The sequence below is a fragment of the Pholis gunnellus genome, assembly GCF_910591455.1.
Source record: "Pholis gunnellus genome assembly, chromosome: 4".
Lineage (NCBI taxonomy): Eukaryota > Metazoa > Chordata > Actinopteri > Perciformes > Pholidae > Pholis > Pholis gunnellus.
The window spans coordinates 5,700,401-5,721,835 of NC_136530.1; the positions used below are offsets into that span (position 1 = coordinate 5,700,401).

Below are 21,435 nucleotides of genomic sequence, written 5' to 3' on the forward strand. Positions count from 1 at the left end.
TCCCTCCAACAAACAATTCACTGGATCAATATCAGATGGAGAAATAGGCCGGTCGCAGCCACTTTACAACGAGGGAACTGTTCCTGCTTTCATCTTTCTGGGAGCGATTATGTTAAATATTGGTACGAGCAAGAAAGGCGAATACGGAGAAGTAACTTGGTGGGTGATTAGACATACCATAAACTTAGCAGACATTGAAACCCAATGCATAGCAGTGTATTTTCCACCTGAGTAGTACTCACATTGAGACAAAAAGAGGTCAAAATCTGTGGCGACCTCCTTTGTATTACAATTCTTATCATATTGTGGCCATGCACTTCCTACCAGCTTAAGAGGACCAGCGCTGAACCGTGGCTCAGTGACGAGTCCCCTGGATCACCTGGGCTTTCTATCCCTGAAAAACAACATCCAGCTTTCCCCTACCACCCGTATTTAATCCTCCTCCCTGCATGCCAACCTTTTGCCTCCCCAGAGACTGAGAAAGACTCCAAGTGCAAACTGTCCCCACTTGGCTGAGAGCAGCCAATAGACAGCAGCCTGCCTCTCTGAAGGACCCAGGGCTGTCTGTGCAAGTGCCAGAGCCACGCTGCGCACACTGCCGTACTGCATATGCTGCGCTCAGCTTGCTGTGCATCAAGAGCCTGATGGAAAACGCACAAAAAAAAAGAAGAAGAAGAAATTCAGGTGTGCAGGAAAATGACGAAGCAAAGCAAATAGTCTGCCGCCACCAATCTCCGTATTAACAGTCACCCCGTCCTGCTTCGCTTGATTATTTACAGTTACAATTGTTATCATAGTTGTTGGTCGTCTTTGTTTTATGGCCTTCTCAGATAGATTCACCAAAACTCTTTGATAACAGCATAGGAAAGGGAAAAAAAACAAAAAACATATCAAGGTCAATCTGGAAAACTCTTGCAATGAAGTTGTGAGACTGTCTCCGTGTAGCCTGGGTCAGAGTAACCTTGGTCTGGGGCTGAGGCTGGGGACACACCAGTGGATCCAGAGAGAGACAAAGCTCTGAAGTAGTGGCTAGTACAGACACATTATCATAAATTCATTCAAGTAAAGCTTAAACCGCTAAATTATCCTTTTTTAAATTTTTTTTAGTACCAAGCCAATCAGCTTTTACAATTTGTTTTTAAAATATGGAAAGAAAAAAGTGTTCATGGTAAAATAAATAAATATAAATGAGTTTTGTCAGTTCCTGCCCACGTAAGGCACACCGTGGCCCTTGATGCTAGTGTTGTCCACCTGGTGGGAGTGAGCCTCAGCCCCACACTGCACAATACAACTGTCTGGAAACATTAAAACAAAAAAGAAATAAAAACAAGCTTAGTGCTGCTCAGACAAGGCCACAAAGTCCCAGTCTGCTTCAACTAGAGAACATTTAAATTCAATTAAACCTTTTCAGAAAGTAAACTGAATCCATCCAGCTCGGCAAATGATGAAAATAACAGTGTTCAACAATACCAACAGTTTTCATTATCATTTCATATCATCAGTTGACTTAATAGGAGACAAACGTTGACAAAATCCCATCATCATCATCATCTAGAATTTAAATAACTGGATTTAATATCTCTGGCACCTGCACACAGACGCACCTCAGCCATCAAACGAGGACAAAATCTAAATGTTTCAACAGGTTTCGGAGAGGCTTTGCTACTTTCTAAGTGCCTAAATGTTGTATATTTGGAATATTTCTTTACAAGAAGAGCAAATACAATTTGCAGTTATCACACCATTGTCCATCAAAAGATCTCTTTTCAAGAGCCTTCAGACTTAATAAAACTCTATTAATCCAACGTGAGATTGGTAGCTTAAAATGTCCAACGACTTTAACGCAAGCCACTTCTTCTCCTCCTTTGGTATTTGTTGTTGTTGGACGTCTGTATATTTCTTAATATACTGTACATGATTACATCTACGGAGGGGTTGGATGGACTCTTTTAGAGACCGTTGAGTATTAACCACACTGCTCTGTGCTCATGGAAACTCGCCGGACCTTTCTGAGGTCTCCTGCCCTTCTCCCATAAGCAGGACAAGGACATTAAACATTAGTGCAAACTTTTGCTCTCTCAGCTAAAGCACCATTTCCAGTGCTATCAGGCTTTATATCCATAACCCCACCCAAGCACCCATTTTCCCCCACCCTCCTGGCGCAGCAACCCAAAACCATGACCCCCCCCCCCCAACCCATACATGCACGCACACACACACACCCACACACACACCCACACACACACGCACAGCCAGGTAAGATTGTTAGAAAAAAAAAAAAATGTAGCACAACATTATTTTAAGAAAGAGTGTAGACGGACAGAAATATATACATCCTTAAACCTCTGATTCTATTGTCTACAAGGATACAAAGAGCGAGAGAAAGCAAACTCAAGTTACTATCTGTATGATTTCACACACACGTCTGCATATGTATTCAAGAGGACATCTGTGTGTGGTTAAGTCAGGTAGGCCCAGTCCGGATAAATTATAGACACACTATCAACATCTCTACCGTCGACTAAGATTGAGGGCAAAAAAAAAAAAAAAAAGCTTTGGTTACTCAACAAACATAAGACTTTTGGGGAGGATATTAAGGTCCAAAGAGAGTTTAAGATGGCTAACAGGTCTTACCTTCTGCCACATCAAGACAAAATTGGTTTAAGCATAAAGATCACATTCCCAGCTTGCATTGGTCTGCCTGTGAGCGTCAAACTGTGCATTAATAAAACGCAATCTTTATCACAACAGAGGAGCAAAAATAGAAACTGAAACTCTCAAGACCTAAGCCAACCCCTGACAACGACCAACAAGGGTAAACGAAGAGTTATGCAAATCTGCACCGAGAGAGCCGTGAAGTAAACAAGCAACTGTCCAATGAGTTGTTTTACAATATGGTATTTCTGCTCGTGTGGTGCCGTGGACCCATTATCACTGCGGGTTCCTCGGAGAACACGTGTCGTTATGAGAGTAGCTGGTGAACAGATGGGGCAGACACAAAGTTTGTTTATCCAAGCTTGTCCTGAGACCCTCCAGCCCGCCAGCCAGCAACACATGCACAAAAAGAAAATGCACGAAGACACACACACACACACACACACACACACACACACACACACACAGTGTCCTATCTTCTTCTTCTTGTCCGTCTCCTCTTTCTACATTAAGACACGATCTCTAGATTCCAGCAACACCTAACTTCAAGTTCTATCAGTTACATGGGTTAATTTAGTCTTTTCTCAAAGTGACAAACCCCAACGTGTTTGCATCGGAGCCTACCCGGCATCTCTTTTAGAGACCCGGAGTATAGTGAATATTTCAGTTTTCTGATGTTTTTCTTTTCTTTTTTTGGCAGCTTGTCTTCAAAACCTGAACAGAACCAGTGAAGGAGCTCAACTTCACCACCACGGACAGAAGAAAGGACTGATCTCATTTGCAACTGGTTTGTTTCAAAGTACCCGTTTCGTTGACAAAAGTGCCCTCCTCAATAACAAAGTGCATTCATAACCTGGCTCTATCCAATTAGGATGCAAAGGACTGATAGTCAAACTACAGCCCTACTGCAAATATTACAGGGTGCAATGGAGGGGGGGCTCAAAGTGTGCTAGTTTTGCACAATAACAACTTGGACAGACTTACAAATCCAGAGTCACAACATTCAAACGGATATATCAGCTCTGGTGTTTCCCCCTTTCTCTACAGGATACCTGGACGCAGTGAGCAGTGTGTGTGTGTGTGTGTGTGTGTGTGAAAAACAGAGAAAGTGCATTGGGGCTGGCAGCTCAGGGTGCATGTTTGAACAGGCCGTGGCTGACTCACACAGTGATGATGTGGCCAGAGCGACCCCGGCTGCCACGCACACACACGCACACACACACACACACACACACGCGTACATATAAACACACTCGCACACTAAACTGCCAGCACCAGGCGTCCTACCCACAGTAACACCAGGCTCTAATATAATAATATCCCCTCCAGGCTAGTTCGGGGGCATTAGAGGACTACAGAGGGAGAGAAAAGGCCTGATTTGATCCCCTCCTGCCTGGAAACGTGGCTGAGCTGGGGGAGATTATTTTTTGGAATGCAACAGACATTGTGAGATCCCCCTCCCCTTCCCTTGTTCCCCTCCCCCATCAACCAGCTGCAGCTGCGCTCCTATTTGGCCTCCCAACTTGGGACAGGTATTTATTGCTCTCTTCATCGTACAGGTTGCCTCACGGTTGTGTGGTCCCTAGGGCAAAAAAAAGATTGGAATAAGCATGATACATAAACCTCCTCTCACTCCCTCCCCAACACCAGCCCACTTCCTTTAAATATACCTCTCTCTCTCTCTCCCTCTCTCGCGCTGTTGGATATCTTTAGTGAAGCTGTGCAAACATAGAAAAAAAAAGGTGCTCATCTATCTCTTCTTCGTACTCGTTGTCATTCTCTCACTCGGGCTCCCTGCCATTCCTTTAACCTGCGGTTGGTTAAATGCTACCCGCGCCTTGTCACACAAGGACAGATTCCGAAAAAACTGCACAAAGTTAAGCACATTCATTCATTCGACCTCCTCCTCCTCCTTTGGGTAGGAACTGTACAAGTTAAGTGTTAAGTTTAGGACAAATGGGTGATTCAATGGTTTTGGTTTTTTTTTCTCATCGAACACTCACACAGGTTGTTTTTTTTTCTCGTTCACCCACAAGCTTCACTCTGTGAGAAATATGACATCAAGCCTAAAGAGGAGAAAACCAGATTGGTAAGTACACCTCAGCATTAAGAGGGGACTAATGTCATATCACCACCTGCTGTATATACATGTATACAATTATAAAGTGTCAAGTACCCGAAGCAGTCAACAAAACGACATAAAAAATTAATTAAGACAGAATCAAAAAAGGGAAAACAAAAAAGCTGAACTTAGCAGGGCTGTGAGGGTTAAGAGGCAACGTAGTCAAAGCCAACAGGTACATTGACGATGGTAGTGCTTTAGAAACACAAACCCTCCACCCCTCATATTCCCAGAGTCCTGCGATTGAAGAGCCCCCAGTAAAGTGGATTTGACTCGACGTGAATTAGTTGTTTTTTTTCTCAATAAGACAAAACCATAGATGCATTTTATAGAGTAAGTAACACTTCAATCAAACCCTCGTCTGATTCTTTCTGGAACATTTAGAGAGAGAAAAAACTGTTGCATCAAAATTGTGGTGAGTTTTCCTTGCATATGCCATGTTGTGGCAATGTTGTTTCTATGGTAACTGTACATTTCAGACCTGCAAAAGAATAGAAAAAGAGTTGTTTTTCACTGGGAGGATTTGTCCTCGCTTCACCCGTACAGCAGCCAGAAGGTGCTTGATAGACACCTTGCTTAGAGCTTGAAGGCTGTGAGGACAAAACCAATACAAATCTAAATCAACTGCATAGTTGCTCCGCGTTTCTTTGTATCTATCATACATTTGCCTAAGCACATATGCCAATGTATAAAACCCCTAATATATTATAAAGAAAGAAATGGCCCAGAAAGTGGACGTCATGGGTACATGATTTGAAGCGTTCTTTGCTCTTCAACAGATAAATCGACTCAAGTGCTTGCAAGTCTACTCCATTTCCTAAACAAAAAGGAAAAAGAAATATAAAGATTAGATTTTTTGTGACACCCTGATTTGGTTTATAGAGGAATAGTTAGTTGTTGTTTTAAAGTTTGCCTTTGTGTGTTCTTTCTCCTCTCTGTTCACTGGCCTGTCTCACAGGCGGTGCAGAGTGACTATGGTGTCCAGCAGTGTCCTTGTCGCCCCTGCAGTCTCAGGGCCCTGCCTCCCCTGCAAAATCCTGCAGCTGAGGACTGTGTGCATGGGCTCCAGCAGCCCCCTCCAGCTCCGAGGACGCATCCAAGCGCCGCCGCCCCCTGATGGTACGAGGCCCGGGGGGCCCCGCGTCGGAGCCGGGGCTCAGCAGGCCCAGGGGGGCGTCGAGGAGCCCCTGCTCTCGCACCCGAGGCTTTCGTCCTCGACGCGAGGGGATGCCGTTGCAGCCGTCCTTCTTGAGGTGGCGGTGCAGGTGATCCGAGCGCACAAAAGTCTTAAAGCAGCTTGAGCACTGATAGGGGCGCAGGCCGGTGTGCACGCGCATGTGGTTCTTCAGGTCGTAGTTGTGAGCAAAGGCGGCTCCGCATTGCGTACAAAGGTAAGGCTTCTCTCCTGTATGCTTCCGCATATGAACCTTGAGCTTGTCCTGCCTGGAAGAAAGAAAAGTAAACAAAATCACAGACAGAATACACAGACAAAAGAAATAGACGATCAACCCACACCACTCAGCACAAAACAGCCAGCGTCAGGTTTTCTTTCCCGGCTACTAATCAAGCTAAGTAACATGTACAAATGTATAATTAACTTGAAACACATTATTAATTCTGTACAGTGGTCAGCTTAATGTGCTTTGGATGGTTTTATTTCCTATTAAAACGGCCATCTTTTTGGAACTCTTCCAATGAGATTATTTTCTGTGAGGGCAGCCAGGCCAATTAAGGAGAAGCCATAAACCTCACATCTTTATCTGTGTAACTGCACACAAGAGCGCAACTGTGGACGAGAAAGCTCAATGTGCACTGTGTCAGTTGCCACTTTTACGATTTCGGTTAACTTTGAGGACGACGCCGTAAAACAATTGACGGATGACAAAAAAAAGAAAAAAAAGAAAAGAAAAGCTTGAGTTTTGAGAATAGAAAATGAGGACTTCGAGCTGAACAGTTCCAAAATCATTTTTGAAAACTTGACGTTTAACGTCGAGTCGTACTGAAATATGGATGAGTCTGTAAAGCGTCATCATTTTCACAGCCTGCTTCTATCCCCACGAGCTGTAATCTGATAGAATTTTGCATTAGAGCAGTTGTCACTTCAAAGATGATCAAATAGCTCATATAGAAGACTCATTTTCCAAAAAACATCAATTCCACTTAAACCAAAAACCAAACTGTGACTTCAACTTCATCTCATGACATCCTGGAGCATTTCTTTACTCTGCGATGGTACACCAAACTTTATCAGGCTGCCTTAGCACTAATCTGACTCTTGTCCTTGTCTCCCCCCTCCCTCCCCCTTACTATCTCTCCAGCTCTTTAATCGTCTAACCCTTTTGCACTCGGGGCAGAGGGCTCCTAAACAAACAAGCATAAGACAAGTCTATTTGAAAACACACACACACACACACACACGCCATGTAAGTGGATTAGCTGTCATACAAGAAACAAATAAACCGGCTGCAACCCATCCCGGTCCGAACAAACGATGCCCCAACTATAAAAAAAATAACAAAGAAACATGTAGTGAGGATAAACGCACACATACGCGCACACATGCACACACACGGGGCCGAAGCCTTGGATAAAAGTGGCACACTGACAGAGGTGAATTATTTAAAGGACGGGAGTGATTTATTACCGTGCGAGGCACACTCTTAACCCTGATCAAACAGGATTAAGATTACAATACCCCCTTCCCACCGCCGAACAAATTTAGCTGGAAGGCAAATTGAGATTGGTCTTCCCTACCTGCCATGCCAGCAGAGGTTCTGGGTATTTCTAGCCTACTGCATCTATTTCCAGCACAAGTCCACTGATTAATTAATTAAAGGAATGATTTCAAGGAAGAGGCAGGACTCCCAAATACAGGGAAACCACAGTCCACTGCTGTAGAGTAGCCACATTTTACTGAGTGGCAAATGGCAGATTTCATTAGAGAGCTAAAGGAGTGAGAGGGAGAGAGGAGGGGGGGGGGGGGGGGGGTGGTGGTGTAACTGCTCTGCCGTGGGCAATAATCAACATAACCAGAGATCAAAAGTTCAAATTATTGCTTTGGAGCACACAGAGCACCATCCAGGACCTGTAATCCCCCTCTGTATCAGAACACAGAGCTTTATAGCAGCCCTCCACTAGATAACACTACCACGGCACGGCCTTCTTTTATAGGACCCCTATGGTCCATTTCCAGGACTTTGCTATGAAGGCTGTCCCAATAAAACAGACCTTTATAACTTTTATAATCCGACCCCCTCTCTCTCAGATGGCATATTCTACATGCCATTTTGCACAGCATTTGGCTACAATGTGACATTGAGAAAGCCTGGTCAGGGGATACTCTGTCAGCCCACGGCCAAGGAAAACATTTAGATTCACTGCGCTGCCTCCTTAATGCAAAGCTAAGTTGGTTAGCGCTAATACTCCTGGCTGTGGTGTTTCCCTCTGCTGGGCCATTTGTCTGCAGCGCCAAGTCGAAGACTATTAGTACATGTGACATCGGGGAGTCACTTCATTAATTGGGCTTACCTGGTAAAGCGCACTTTGCAGATGGCGCATTCGTAAGGTTTCTCTCCCGTGTGCGTTCGGATGTGGCGGGGTAGCTTGCCTGCTCCTTGAATGACCTTGGAGCATATGGGGCATTTCTGGAAGGCCTTAGAGCGCATCTTCCTCTCGCCCCCACCTCCTCCTCCTCCTCCACCTCCTCCTCCAACCCCGCTGCCTCTCTCTCCCACTCCCCCCTCTCCTCCTCCTCCTCCTCCTCCTCCTCTGTCTTGGCCTGTTCTGCCCCGTGACAACCAGAGCGGCGGCACTCCCTCTGTCACAGCCGCAGAAGCTGGATCCTCGTTCTGAGTGCTGTTAAAATAATTCAAGTAAAATTCCATGTCGGGGTCGTCCCCATCTCCCTGTTCCACCCCGGTTGTCGCACGGTCCTTCTGCCTCTCGATGGAGTCCATCATCTGCTGCAGGAGGGCACTGGCAGAACCCCTCTCCCTCGCCGTCGCTTCCCTACTTCCATCCTCCACCTCTGTCTGCTGCCCCAGCCGAGACTCCGGGGGGAGGTAGAAGTGCCCGTTCTGGGACGAAGGGAAGTAAGACGACCCCTGGCTCGCTCCGTTGCCCTGCACCGCCTCCCCGTCCTCATCTTCCTCGTCGTCGTCGTCGTCCTCTTCCTCGAGCTCCTGTGTGGGGGCCTGGGCCAAGGCGAGGGCCAGGGGGGAGTAGTACTCACCGGGGCCAGCAGGAGCCCCGTTGCTGGGGACCCCGCCATTACCGTGGTTAAAGTGCAGGTGCATGGGCAGGTCCCTGAGCTCTGGCGTGCTGCAGCTGCTGCTCCAGTGCACCCCTCTCTGGAAGTACTCCAGGTACTCCCGGGCCCGCACCCGGTTCCCCTGCTCCCTGCCTCCTCTGCTCTTCCCCTCCTCATCTTCATCGTCATCTCTTCGCTCACTGCCCGCCTAGTGAAACATGACGGGGGAACAAAGAGAGTGAGTGCAGGAGACATTTAAAAGCCAGTGAAAGTTTGCACAAAAAACTAAAGGGGAAGACAAAGCGAAAGACAGAAGTACAGACAGAAATGAAAAACACTATAATTAAAAAAAGCACACCAGCTAAGGTGAAGGCTGACTGGAAATCTACAACTGTAAGGTCTGTCAGCATAGGCAGATCCTTATCTGGGTATCCTGGATGCACACCCAGGGGTTTATTATACCCATGAGCACATGCATGTGCATCTCACAGCTACGCTTGATCACACTGAAGTGTAGCTGCGATATGCCGTGTCCCGAGTTAGTGGAATAGCATGCCGTCCTTCCACACACGCTATTGGCTCAGAATGAGTAAGTGTTGAACCCAAAGGCTGTGGGCGTGTGTTTGGCATGGTGAGAGAGACTGATAAAGGCCATGATGTAAGCTGGACTATGCTGGCTATTTAATGAGGGGGGTGGCATGATGCTTAGACACCTCATTCCCTGAGTGGCTGAAGCAGGAGAACTACATTTTAAATGAGTTATTTCAGTTCCAAAACACATCATCTTAGCATGAACTGCTTCCTAGATGGTGTGTGCTTTGCTATCATTTCATTCAACCCTTACAATGGATTGCTTATGGTGTCACTAACTCAAATGTCATCTCAAAGCTTACATTTGACTTTAAAGATCTGTAATGGTCTTGTACCGGCGGGGAGAGCACTTTGGTGTCCAGCAGGTGCGTACAGACGTCCTTGACAGGCGGGACTTCCAGGAGGCGAGCAGCAGCGAGGATGTCAGCCACACTGCTGTGACTGACTGTCAATGTAGCTGTGTAGGCAAAGTCCAGCAACGCTCCCAGAGCCTCTGCTGCCACAAAGTCGATGTTGTAGACGTTCTGTTGGTCCGCGGCGGCCCCCGAAGTGAAGAGCTTGTGGAAGTAGGAGCTGCACGACGCCAGGACGGAGCGGTGAGCCGGGAACTCCCGGTCCTCTGCAACCAGGAGCACGTCGCACAGCAGGCCGCTGAGCCGCTGCTTGTTCAGACTGCCCAGGATGTCTGCGCTGTGCTCAGGGAACGGGATCCCCACGGGGCCTTCTTCTGCCTCTCCTGCTCCTCCCCTCCCTCCTCCACCACCGCCGCTGCTCGCCGTCCCCCTGAGCCGCCTTCCACCCCTCCCACCGGCTCCTGACGACATCTTCCACCAGCCTGCCGCCGAGCCGCCTAGCACAGCCCCCACCCGTGTATCCGTCCTGCCGTCTGTCCGTCTGCCTGTCTGAGAGCAGAAGAGTTGGATGGAGGGGAGAGACAAAGAGGAAATAATAGATCAGTTCATGACATTCTTTATGTGGATTAAGGAAGAGGGAGGAATATTGATTTATTGATTCACCGCAGTCACACCGGGATGCTCCTGAACACAACCCAGTACACACAAAACGTGAGGACACGAAATTTGAAATCTTAAGTAGTACAAGTGTAGGGTTTACATCAATTGTGATGATTAAAAAAAACACTGAACCCAATCGATTCCAACCCAAGATTTTATCGTCACGGCCGGGAAACAGACCAGTATATATATATATATATATATATAAATAAATAAATAAATACATGGCCCTTCTACATAGTCTTTCTATATATCTAAACAAGGGACCCCTCTGATACCATACACGTAAGAACCACGTAGATACTAACATACCAATAGTAGCATACACTGTCATATACAAGTAGACAAAATGCTCACATATACACTCTGAAGTATCTTAGCAAAATCTACAAAGTGGGTCATATGAGGTTTCATGCCAATTAGTATTGTGATCAGCTGTAGGACATGGTTGGTAATCAGTCTTTTGATGGATGAGCTTTCAAAGATGTCACAACTCTTTGATGATTTAATATGTCAAAAGTCATAAAAGGCTTTAAAAAATATATATAATCATGGCGACATCTGGAAAACACAGACAAACTGCAAATGACACAGAGATACCGCTATAACAAGCTAAAACGTATCGTTCCTCGACCCTATACATCGCACGCTTATGACCGTCATTCATGGGAACTGTGTACAGACTTTTTCAGTCTCTAAATAAAATCTAAAATGATTCACTCAAACAAGTGATTTTTATTACTCAGCATATTAGCAATGCAAAAACGTCTCTTCTGATTTTTCACATGGACAGTTTAGTGAAAACATGTGATTTTATACCCCAGCCTTTAAAATCCTTCACCGCGATTTCTTACTTATACCCAAAAAGGACTAATTAAAGTTAAGACATTTAATCATTTTGTGCTGAGCTGAAATTTAACTTCACAGTATAGACTTTTTATTTGCCACATATGTTGAACCCTGCATTCATCTTCTTTGTAAAGAGTAGCTCACGTAATATAGTGGCACAAACACATAATTCAAACATTCCTCTGGACTCAAGAGCCTTGAGCGTGTGTCCGAGGTGAGATATGCTGCACGTCACAACAGCTTGGAGCTGATTTTAAAGCAAATCGACTGGCACAACAGGTGTATTTACAAATGTACTACATCAAGTGTGACAATGTGCAATAATGCGAGTTTCTGGTGGCTCACAACAATTGCGAACGCATCACTTGGCCAGGCATGTTGCCTGTTAAAACACTGAGTGGATGAATGAGTAAGTGAGGATGTTTATGTGCTATATTTGTGTAGGCAGGTGGCCAATTCCTTGTACACGCCTACATTTATGTGTCTGTGTGTGTCTGTGTGTGTTCATCCAGTCGTGCAAGAACCCAAAGAAGAGGACGTGAAGGACAGATAGGCATAGGGCAGCGGGGATCAGAGTGCATGCTGGGAGCTGGACTGTGCAGCTTGTTCACTCTGTGTCAGTCAAGAGTTGGGAGGGAGGAAGGGGGGTGGAGGAAAAAGGTGGGGGTGTGTGGGGTGCTGCTGCCAGAGCAGACCCTGTGGAAAAACTCCACAGGAGGAGGAAGAGGACACGCAACAAGCTGCGAGGGAACAGTATTAAAAAGGGAGGTTGTCAATCCGGTCTGAGCTGGTTACCCCACCCTGCACTGTGTGCCAAGTTTCAGGAAAGGCCGTCCCCTTGCTCACGTGTAGGGGGGGGGAGATTAAAACGATCGACTGAAACATGCGCAGTGGGAGAGGGGTTTCATCAGAACAAGCCATCCTCGATTTCTCCATTAACACACTCGCAACACGCACAGCAGTACTCGTACAGCAAATATACTGTAACCTCACGGAGACGTCAATAACGCGCAAAACGCACATAAGCGCACACACACATGTAGGACATCCAACCGCTCCAACCCTCCCCTCCACCCTTCTCCATCTGCCAGGGAGACTCAGCAGGGGGTGAGGCCGGGGGGGGGGGGGGGGGGGGGGGGGGGGGGGGGGGGGGTTTGGAGGGTGCATTGAGTGCGTTGCTCTCGGCAAGAGCGAGGCTTTCAAATGACATTCCTTCAGATCAGCCCTCCTGGTATGTTTGTACGCTACACCCCACTATCAAACCTGCCTAACCTGGCCGCCTCTCACCTGTGTTCACCTCTCCTTTTCTCCCCTCTGACACTTGTAAAGAGAAACGCCTATCTCCACACCTTGGGATCTGGCAAACATGTCGGGTCTGCCCACAGGTGAGGGTTAGGTTAAGCCTTCATAAAACACATCTCTAATGGGGCGGGAAGGAGGGCGGGCGTTCGTTCAAACTCATGATCCTCCAAATGTGTCAGTGACTGTTTTTATGATAAAGTTTGTTCATTCAAATAACACAGGTAATTAATGGTAAAATGTTTAACGGCTCCACCGTCTCTCGCTCCGTACTGTACGTCCCCATTAACTCAATTAAGTTCTGATGGGCAGCTGACCACAAAAGCCTCTGCAAACACTGCCAACGTCTCACACAAAGCTCTGATGAAAACGGACCGTCAGACATGGCGAATTTTATTATCCAAGGCCTCATTTCAATATGCTGAGGTGAGGGAGACAAAGAGAGATGGCCCAGGAGGGAGAGAGAGAGAGAGAGGGAGAGCAGAGTGGGGGGAGATGGAAGAAAGAGCAAGACAAAAGGGCAACCGCATTGGCTACTGGTCACGTCCTTAACAGGTGGAAATAGATCTCTGTGAGCCCATCCAGACCCGAGCCAACCTGCTCTTCTCTTATACACAGACACACAGCACTTGCACTAGACCCGGCTTTGTTGCAAGCTCGTGTAGCGAGTTATCCCCCGAACATATAGCTGACCCTGGGTCACGGCTTTGTCGGGTAAGACGTTTAGCTGAGAGGAGATAAAACACAGTAACACACGCACACACACACACACACACACATACAAACACACGCGCACGGATGCGATTCGGTGCCAACAACGCATGGCGGGACTACTCTGTCCCCGAATGACCTCCGCAAAAGAGCACTAAGACAGACAGAGAGAGAGAGAGCGAGAGAGAGAGGAAACACAGTGCAACAAACCTGATCCCGACACCTCCTCATGGCTTAAAAACATTCCTTATCACTAATTCATGCCTGTGGGTGATGAGGCCCGCAACCCAGCACAACGCGGTGCAGCAGCTTTCAGAGTCCCTGGCGCTCCACTTCCAGGGAAGGTTCCTTCTCTCAATGCCCACTGGAAGAGCACCCAGGCCTGCTTTGCAAGTCAAACAACAACTGCTTTAACACAAGACCAACCCCACTCCGCCCTCTTCACCTTCACCTCATCCGTGACGTCCCTCCTCCCCCTCCCATATATATCTACATAGCAATATCGAAGTCACACTTGAGGAACAAAACAACCCACACCGGTCTCCTGCAAACCAGTTTACTGTTACTTCAAATGACTGTGCTGCGCGCGTGCGTGTGCGTGTGTGTGTGTGTGTGTTCTTACCACCCATTCCAAGGCAGTCACACCCAATTTTTCTTGTCATTCACTGACAAACACATTGGCATCAGGCTGTGGCAGCAGTTAGTAAAAGTGTTTTCATAATGCCTGAGATGTATCATCTAAGGACTGCAGAATTTCCACTCTGGGAGTATCTCTGTCTTTGGCTGACTCATACCAGTCATTCCTAAATACAAAGGAACAAACTGTTAACCCTGTGTAACCTCAGATGTTTCTTAGATAGAAACAAAAATACTGAACTGGTACTCTTTTAGTTTATTGACATTTAGAAAAGCAAAAAGTAGATAATTAGTATCAGACGATCAACAAAACATCAGGTATTTAAATGGGTACTACAACTTTTGATTCAACACTACTGAACTGAAAAGCAAATATCCTCCCTTTGGCTTCTTTTTATTAAACATTTTTAGTTGCAAAAAGTGATTGGCTCATAAAAAGATAATACACAACTCATAACTAGTGAGAAACCCAACTATAAGCGGGAGCAATCAGAGCAAACATAACTGAATCATTGATCCCTTAAACCTTAAATGTTGATGGAGCACAGGTGAGTCAAATTTTTGTACTAAAACACAGCGCAGTTATTAATTTTAATTGTTATTAGCTTGGAGCTTTTTTACAAGAGAACAATTCTATCAGGATACTCAGTTTTACTCAACCTAATGCATGCAAGCGTTTGAATTAAGTGCTACAGAAATACAGAGGCAAAGTCTGGACTGAAAACAAGTGAAAAATCTGCACATTAAACAAGCAGTTGAAGAATTTGTTTGGCCCTTTGCTCTCCATGTCCTGACCCTTTCTTTATCATTTCACCGACTATCTCAACTGGTGTTTAAGGCAACAAAACCTGCCGACCCCACCCTGCTGCGAGGGAATTACCTACTCGGGTCAAGAGGGGTTCAAGGTTGGACCAAGATAATGCAAGATAATCGGAATGGGGGGGGGGGGGCAGTTCCTTGGAAGAGTGGCTCGCTGTTGCCAGTGGTGGAAGGAAACCTGATTGGTCATATTGGAAGAGAAGCAGGAAGAGAGCAAGTGACTGATAAAAACTGAAGTTGCATGGGCTGGACTAGGTCTGGCAGCTTTTACTAAAAAAAACCAAAAAAAAAAAAAAAAAAGGAAGTGGAGCCAAAACGCAGACACAATGCCAGTGAAAAGGTAGTGGGCGAGGCAGGGCGTTACAACTCACAAGCTCAATCGTAACTCCTGAGCGTTCAGTATAGATGCCGAGGAATCCGGCTCAGATGTCAATGATAAACTCTCCTCCTGTTACCTGGTGTAACCTGCTTCCATAAGAAGGAAGGTCACCACCCACAAGTTGAGCAAAGTTTAATGCGAGGAAGCTAGCGGGGGGTTTTATGATGTTGTAAAAAAGGTCTATGTTTGCGCTGCCAGATAGCAAAGGAAGTAGAAAAATGAAACCTGTAGCTGCTGCTAATTACTCGTGGAAACTCTCACACTGTTTCTAACCGTGTCAGGATTTTGATTTCTTGCTTTGTTTGTCTCAGTCAGACCAACTGTATATAGTCACAGGGTAGCAAATTAAAAAAACACATTGCAACAGCTGTGACTTACTACTTTTACCAAACTTAAGTTTAGACACAATAGCAGAAATATGGTGATTAAACTCTACGGTTATTTTTGAGTCTGTAGTTTGTGGTGTTGGATTGCATTATACTGTACTCCTCCATATGTAAATGTCAGAAACATGACACAATAATGTGACGTAGTTCAATGCCACTCCGCTGAAATATACAGCTTAAAGAAATTACAATAGAGTTGAGACAACATGACAAACAACTAAAGTAGTATTCTCAGCAAAAAGTGATCATTTTGATTAAGATAGTATTTAATGTAAGGCTGTTGCGTGGTATTGTGCATTTCTATTCATCTAGTCACTCCATGCAGAGAAACACAACAGTTTAACTAATTCAATAATTTCATAATGTCTGTTTTTGCTAAGTCAATATATCAATACAAGCTATAAACTTCAACACAGTTTCAGTTTCATGCCAGTTCAACTCCTGTCATTTCACTGTGAAGTCTCGAGTCCTATGACAGGTCTTGGGACAGTAGCCTTTCACAAGCTGCAGTGTAACAAAACCACATCCACGGTCTGAGTTCCTTTTAGCTTGAGTAACACGCTCTGACGCTGCCATGCTGCCAACCAGGAAGCGTAACAGAATCTAACACATGGCTTGAGAAGCAGCGCTTACAACCCGACACAGCGTCAACTCCACTCGGGCGGGTCGGTCGGCCGGACGGTCCGCAGGCCCATCATGCCCTGCGTCGCTCTGTGCATGCGCAGCAGAGGACTTCCTGGGAGTCTTTGACAGGCGTGTAACAGAACCCGCTCTGTTATCAGATGACCAGCTCTCTCTCTCTCTCTCTCCCCCCCCCCCCCTCTCTCTGTGTGTCTGACCCTCTCTCTCTTCCTCTCATCTGTCGCTCTCATCTCATCGTTGCTCCATCTCTGTCTCAGACTGTGCACAGTAACCCACCACAGCACCCACTTCCCCTTTCCACTGCTGAGAAGGCAAAGCTTTGCAGACCCACCCACCCTCCCTGTTGTCTCGGCGTCCTTCAATGCAACCCACCCGTCTTTTCTGCCGTTTCATCCTAAACCAGGATTGACTGACTGTGTCAGGTTGGTCACGATTGAGTAATTACAAGGAGGTTCTGGTACATCTCTACTACAGTGTTCAACGTCATCAGAACAAATCAGTTATAATGCCTGAAACTATTATACATACTATATATTGAAAATGTAAAAAGCCTCAATTAACATATCCCCCAAAAGACACCATCCAACTCCAAAAGTGTAGCTCTACCCACAATCTGAAAAACATCCCAGCCTCTTCCTCTCGCACTCTAATTTGATCAGGTTGTGTTAGCCTCTCCATAATAAATGTCCCAGAAGAGAACAGAAGAAGCCCCTTTACTCCCCCTAGACTTCAGCACAACAACAGAAAAACAACAGAGAGGGGTCTGTCTATCTGCCTTGCCAGGCTGGAAGCTGTGGTGCACTGAGCAGCTGACCAGGGGAACCAAACATTAGGGGGAAGTGAAGCTGCATTCACGGAAGAGGCAGATGAAGGGAATCAAAATGTTTCAACTTTTACAAATGAAAATGTAAAGATAGAACAGCAGCGGAGAAATGATGTTTGGTATAAAAGTACAAAACAACTTAAGTTTTGATTTCATCATACGGGGCCCCAATGCATCATTTAACCATATAAACAAACGTAATGAGCGTTACATGTTTTGCATTGTATACAGCCAACATTTCATTCTAAAATAAAAAGCCCCAAACTGCCACGGCGACATCACGCAACCTGTCCTCTCCGTCTGTCTGAACCTGCTAGTTTCAGGCCATAGTGGTGGAGGCACAAACATACAGGAATATCAAACTGTATTCAGCCTCACCGCCAAATTGATGGGTGGTGTCTTGGACCTGCCCACAGCCACTGAAGTCCCCTGCAATTCCCCTGTAGTCTATTGTTGGTAACACAGACGCACTCACACATGCACGCACACACTCACTCACACACACAAACACATATGGCGTCCTAGTTTAACCTCTTGCTGGAATTTACTTAAGCTAACTATACTAATCTTCTATAGTAGCACTTAGAAAGTGGCCTAGAGGGGTAGAATCAGGACAAATGCAACACTACTGCAACTAATATTGTCTGTGACATTGAACCTTTTCTTCTGCCGCCTTCTGAGAAGCATTCCGAACACTTTCCCAGCATTTGGGCGTCTTCGTGTATCGTGCTCTTCTTGTACCCTCTCCGTGCCCACACGTTTAAAAAAAAAAAACGGGTTGAACAAGTATGCGAAAGCCAAAAAATATGCATCTGGTTATCGAGCAAGGCAGTCAGGGTTCCTGTGAAGTCTTTAAAACCACGAGCCACAAGCAAGCGCGACAGCACGGGCGAGATTAGAATCTGCGTCTCACAATATGCTGGTGAGGAAAAGGGTTAAGTGGACAGGGAGGGAAATATGTCATGAGATTGACCAAGCTGAAAAACATTTAAATCAATCAGCAAGTACACAAGTTCTCCAGCATAGCTAGCAGGGCTTACGTCGTATTTTAATGTTGTGTACCCTACCAGTCGTCACAAGATGTGCCCCATATCCTTCCCCTCAGCAGGAAGAGGTTAAATAAACTATTACTCACCGCCTCACCTGTACTCTGTCAACGCGATCGCTCTGCCACAGTCTAGCAAACACTTGATGCAGTGGTTTCAGTGGAATTACTTTTAACACCCCCTAAAACCCTAAAAGAAGCAGCAGCGCAGGCTGTGCAACTGTCTTCATCTTGTCCCTCTACTAATAATAGCAGCAGTGCCATTTAATCACAGCAGTAGACAAAAGCATTCAAAGAATATTGTGCCTTAAGATGGAGACAACACTGATGCACGACACAAAGTTAGCCTGATGTGGAGGAAAAACTTTGCGACACAAACTCTTCCTCTGAGCAGTGTTGTGTGCAGCACCTTACACTCGGACCCATTTGCCATTCCCTCCTTTATCTGCAAGTGGGTCAAGAACTCTGAACTCTATCAAGCCCCATCTCTCTCTCACACACAACACGCTTTGGTATTTATTTCCTCCGCTCTCCTCTCTTGTCCTCTCAGTCACAGTCTAAATACACAGTGTGTGTCTCTGTGTGCGCGTGTGTGTGTGTCTTTGGAGTGCTTACCAAATAGGCAGAAAATGTTTCCTGGGCCCTACTTGCCTCCCCTGCCTGCCGGCCAGCTCTGCTGCCTCCGTCTCTGGGCAGGGCTCGTGCTTTACCAGACAGGAAACTTGCGAGTGGCCCTAGTCATACAGGCAAGCCCTTGCCTGATCCCACACAAACAGACACCTCACCACCCCCCACGCACCACCCCCCCAAGCACCACCACCACCACCAGCGCCGCCCCCCTCTCCAGTTTTAGCCCACAACTCGGCTCTGCATCCCCTGCTCTCATTGGTTTGACAGCTGCTCACTCACCACACCTCCTTGTCGGGATAGGCTGGCAGTTGTTCCCTTTCCTGGATGGCCAAGGGCAAGGCACTCTGGGATATGGAGTTCTGAAAATCATCCGACCTGCTTTGCAGCCCCTTGCTGTGGACTACGAGTCCCAGCTCTCTCTGCCCTCACCACCCCCACTATCTCCAAGCCTGCTCTAACGTAAGCACTCAGGGCTGAATTATACACTACAGTATGTTGCTAGCAGACTGCCAGGTATTAAAGTACAGACCAGCCATCAAACAGGGCCGAGCTTCGTACGAAAAAAAAAGAAAAGAAAGACATTTCAGCCTCGACTGTCAGAGCAGTCACATCAGCGGTGGATTCTTTCATTGGCTCACACTCCAGTGACATTTCCGACACACTTAAAAACTCCTGACCTAAATTATGACTTATTCCTATTCCAAACAGTCTGGTGCCACCACAACATGCCCTGCGCACACAACACACAACTTGCCCCGCACTGAGCATTTCAATCGCCACTGTCTCGCAAAAGTTGTTGCTATTGCTGATACCTTGTCCAATATAATTATCTTTGGTTACTCCTTCCCCTCGTTCAGTACCCCCCCCCCCCCCCCCCCCCACCCACCCACCCACCCACCCCTCCTCCTCCTTTAAGTGTTTCCACCTGCCTGAAAAGTTAATGCCTTGAACACATCCTATAAACTTTATCTCAAGACCCCACAGAGGTAAAGAGCAGCACAGAGGAAGTACTTTAGGAGGATTAAAAAATAAATTAAAAAAAGAGGAACCATGAGTAGGGACTACTGCTGCGACCCACCTCTCCTCTCCGGCCAACCCCCCCACCCTGCTCTCCTTTCTGCCCCCCCTCCCTCATTCCTCCTTCTCTCCTCTCCTCCTCTGCCCTGCTCCCCTCTGCTCGTCAGGCCCAGGGCAGACAGCAGGGGGTGGGGGGGGATGGCAGGGTGCCTTTAGCTCACCTGCGATGGCCGTGGTGAAGCTTGTTGTGGGTTAGCTCAGCCCTCTCCTCTCCTCCTCTCCCTCTCACTGTTGTGCAGCTTAAAGCCCCGTATGCGCTAACCAAGCAGCAGCAGATCAACTCAATTCCCTTCCTGGTTTCTGGAGGGCAAAGAGGTCCCTCCCTTTCTCTCTCTCTCTCACTCACTCTCACTCCCTCTCTCTCTTAAAGAAACAGCATTCCCCCTCCGTCTCCTCTCCCCTCTGTGAAACAAAAGTGAAGTGGAAATTTATTTTGCGCTCAAAAGTGGACAGTTGTCAAAGTCATAAACTCATTTAGAGATGACACAAATCATTAACCCATGCCTTTCCACTGTGTCGTTTTACCGCACATGTCTGCCAATTTCTCCCATCTGTGGACACTCAGATGTTTGGTTTAAGGGTAAATGAACTGTAACTCTTGTCAATTCTCACCCACCTCGTGTCTCACTGCTCCTTTCCTTTTCTATGCGAGTCGAGTCGCACCCACCCTTTCTATTGCCTGAGGTCATGGTGTCCCACCCCAACAGCAAGCCATGGCACATTCCAGCACATACAGTAGGGGCTGCCAGCAACCCCCTTGATACACTTTCTGGCTCGGCCCATTCGCTGTACACAATACCTGCCAAGCTCCAACAGGTGAGGCATCAGAGTAGACATTACTAAGTCGACAAATGTCTTATCCACAGTGGGAAATGGCAAGATCCCATGTGTGAATTTAAAAGCGATTGCACTTGATGTTGCGCCACTTCCAAACCGCCCACCCGCACGCCCCCTCAGTGAGTGCAGCCAGCCATTGTACTACGGAGTGGGATGGAGCACAAGATGTATTCCATGATTCTTTTTGCACCATCTGAAAGCACCGTTAAAGTCACGTATTTCATGCACAAACTATTGAAAACAATACTTGACACAATGTTGCATGCACCAGTCTCACTGGGAGCCGTGTCCCACAATGCAGCAGGGCTTGACACTGGCTTGGCACTGCACAGACAAACCGTCAAGAGGAATCATGGGGCTATTTGGCAGGGCGAGGTAGTGACACACCCTCTGCCTTAGAGGGCACTGTTAAGCACCGTCTCTGCTTTTAAGCACAGAGAAATAGCAGCTTTCTAAACTTCAGAAAACAATTGAATTGCAGGTGGACGTGTGGCGCACATCAACTTGCTTGTAATTTGCCAGGCTAAGTGAAGAGGAATGCAGGTGGATGAGTTGCAGCCGGAGTGAAATGAAAACCACAGGATACACTGTCACATAAATACAGAATATTTAACACAACTTGCCTTCTAATTCAGTTTTGGCCTCAGTCAGGATGAGTTGAGGCCTCTTTAC

General features: G+C 46.6%; 1 protein-coding gene across 3 annotated transcripts; it reads right to left on the minus strand.

The window, feature by feature from the left end:
- Positions 1-2,210: 2,210 nt before the first annotated feature.
- On the minus strand, positions 2,211-20,168 carry zbtb7a (zinc finger and BTB domain containing 7a). 3 transcript variants are annotated; one of them, XM_079158637.1, is made up of 4 exons: positions 20,088-20,168; positions 9,920-10,519; positions 8,306-9,234; positions 2,211-6,220 (listed from the first exon to the last, which is right to left on the minus strand). In XM_079158637.1, the coding sequence occupies exons 2-4, from the start codon at positions 10,439-10,441 to the stop codon at positions 5,788-5,790; spliced, it is 1,884 nt and encodes a 627-aa protein (XP_079014763.1). In that variant the 5' UTR covers positions 10,442-10,519; positions 20,088-20,168; the 3' UTR covers positions 2,211-5,787. The 3 variants fall into 3 exon arrangements, with proteins under 3 accessions (XP_079014763.1, XP_079014762.1, XP_079014761.1); XM_079158636.1 differs by lacking the exon at positions 20,088-20,168 and adding an exon at positions 13,700-13,840 and having other exon boundaries at positions 9,953-10,519; XM_079158635.1 differs by lacking the exon at positions 20,088-20,168 and adding an exon at positions 13,700-13,840.
- Positions 20,169-21,435: the final 1,267 nt, after the last annotated feature.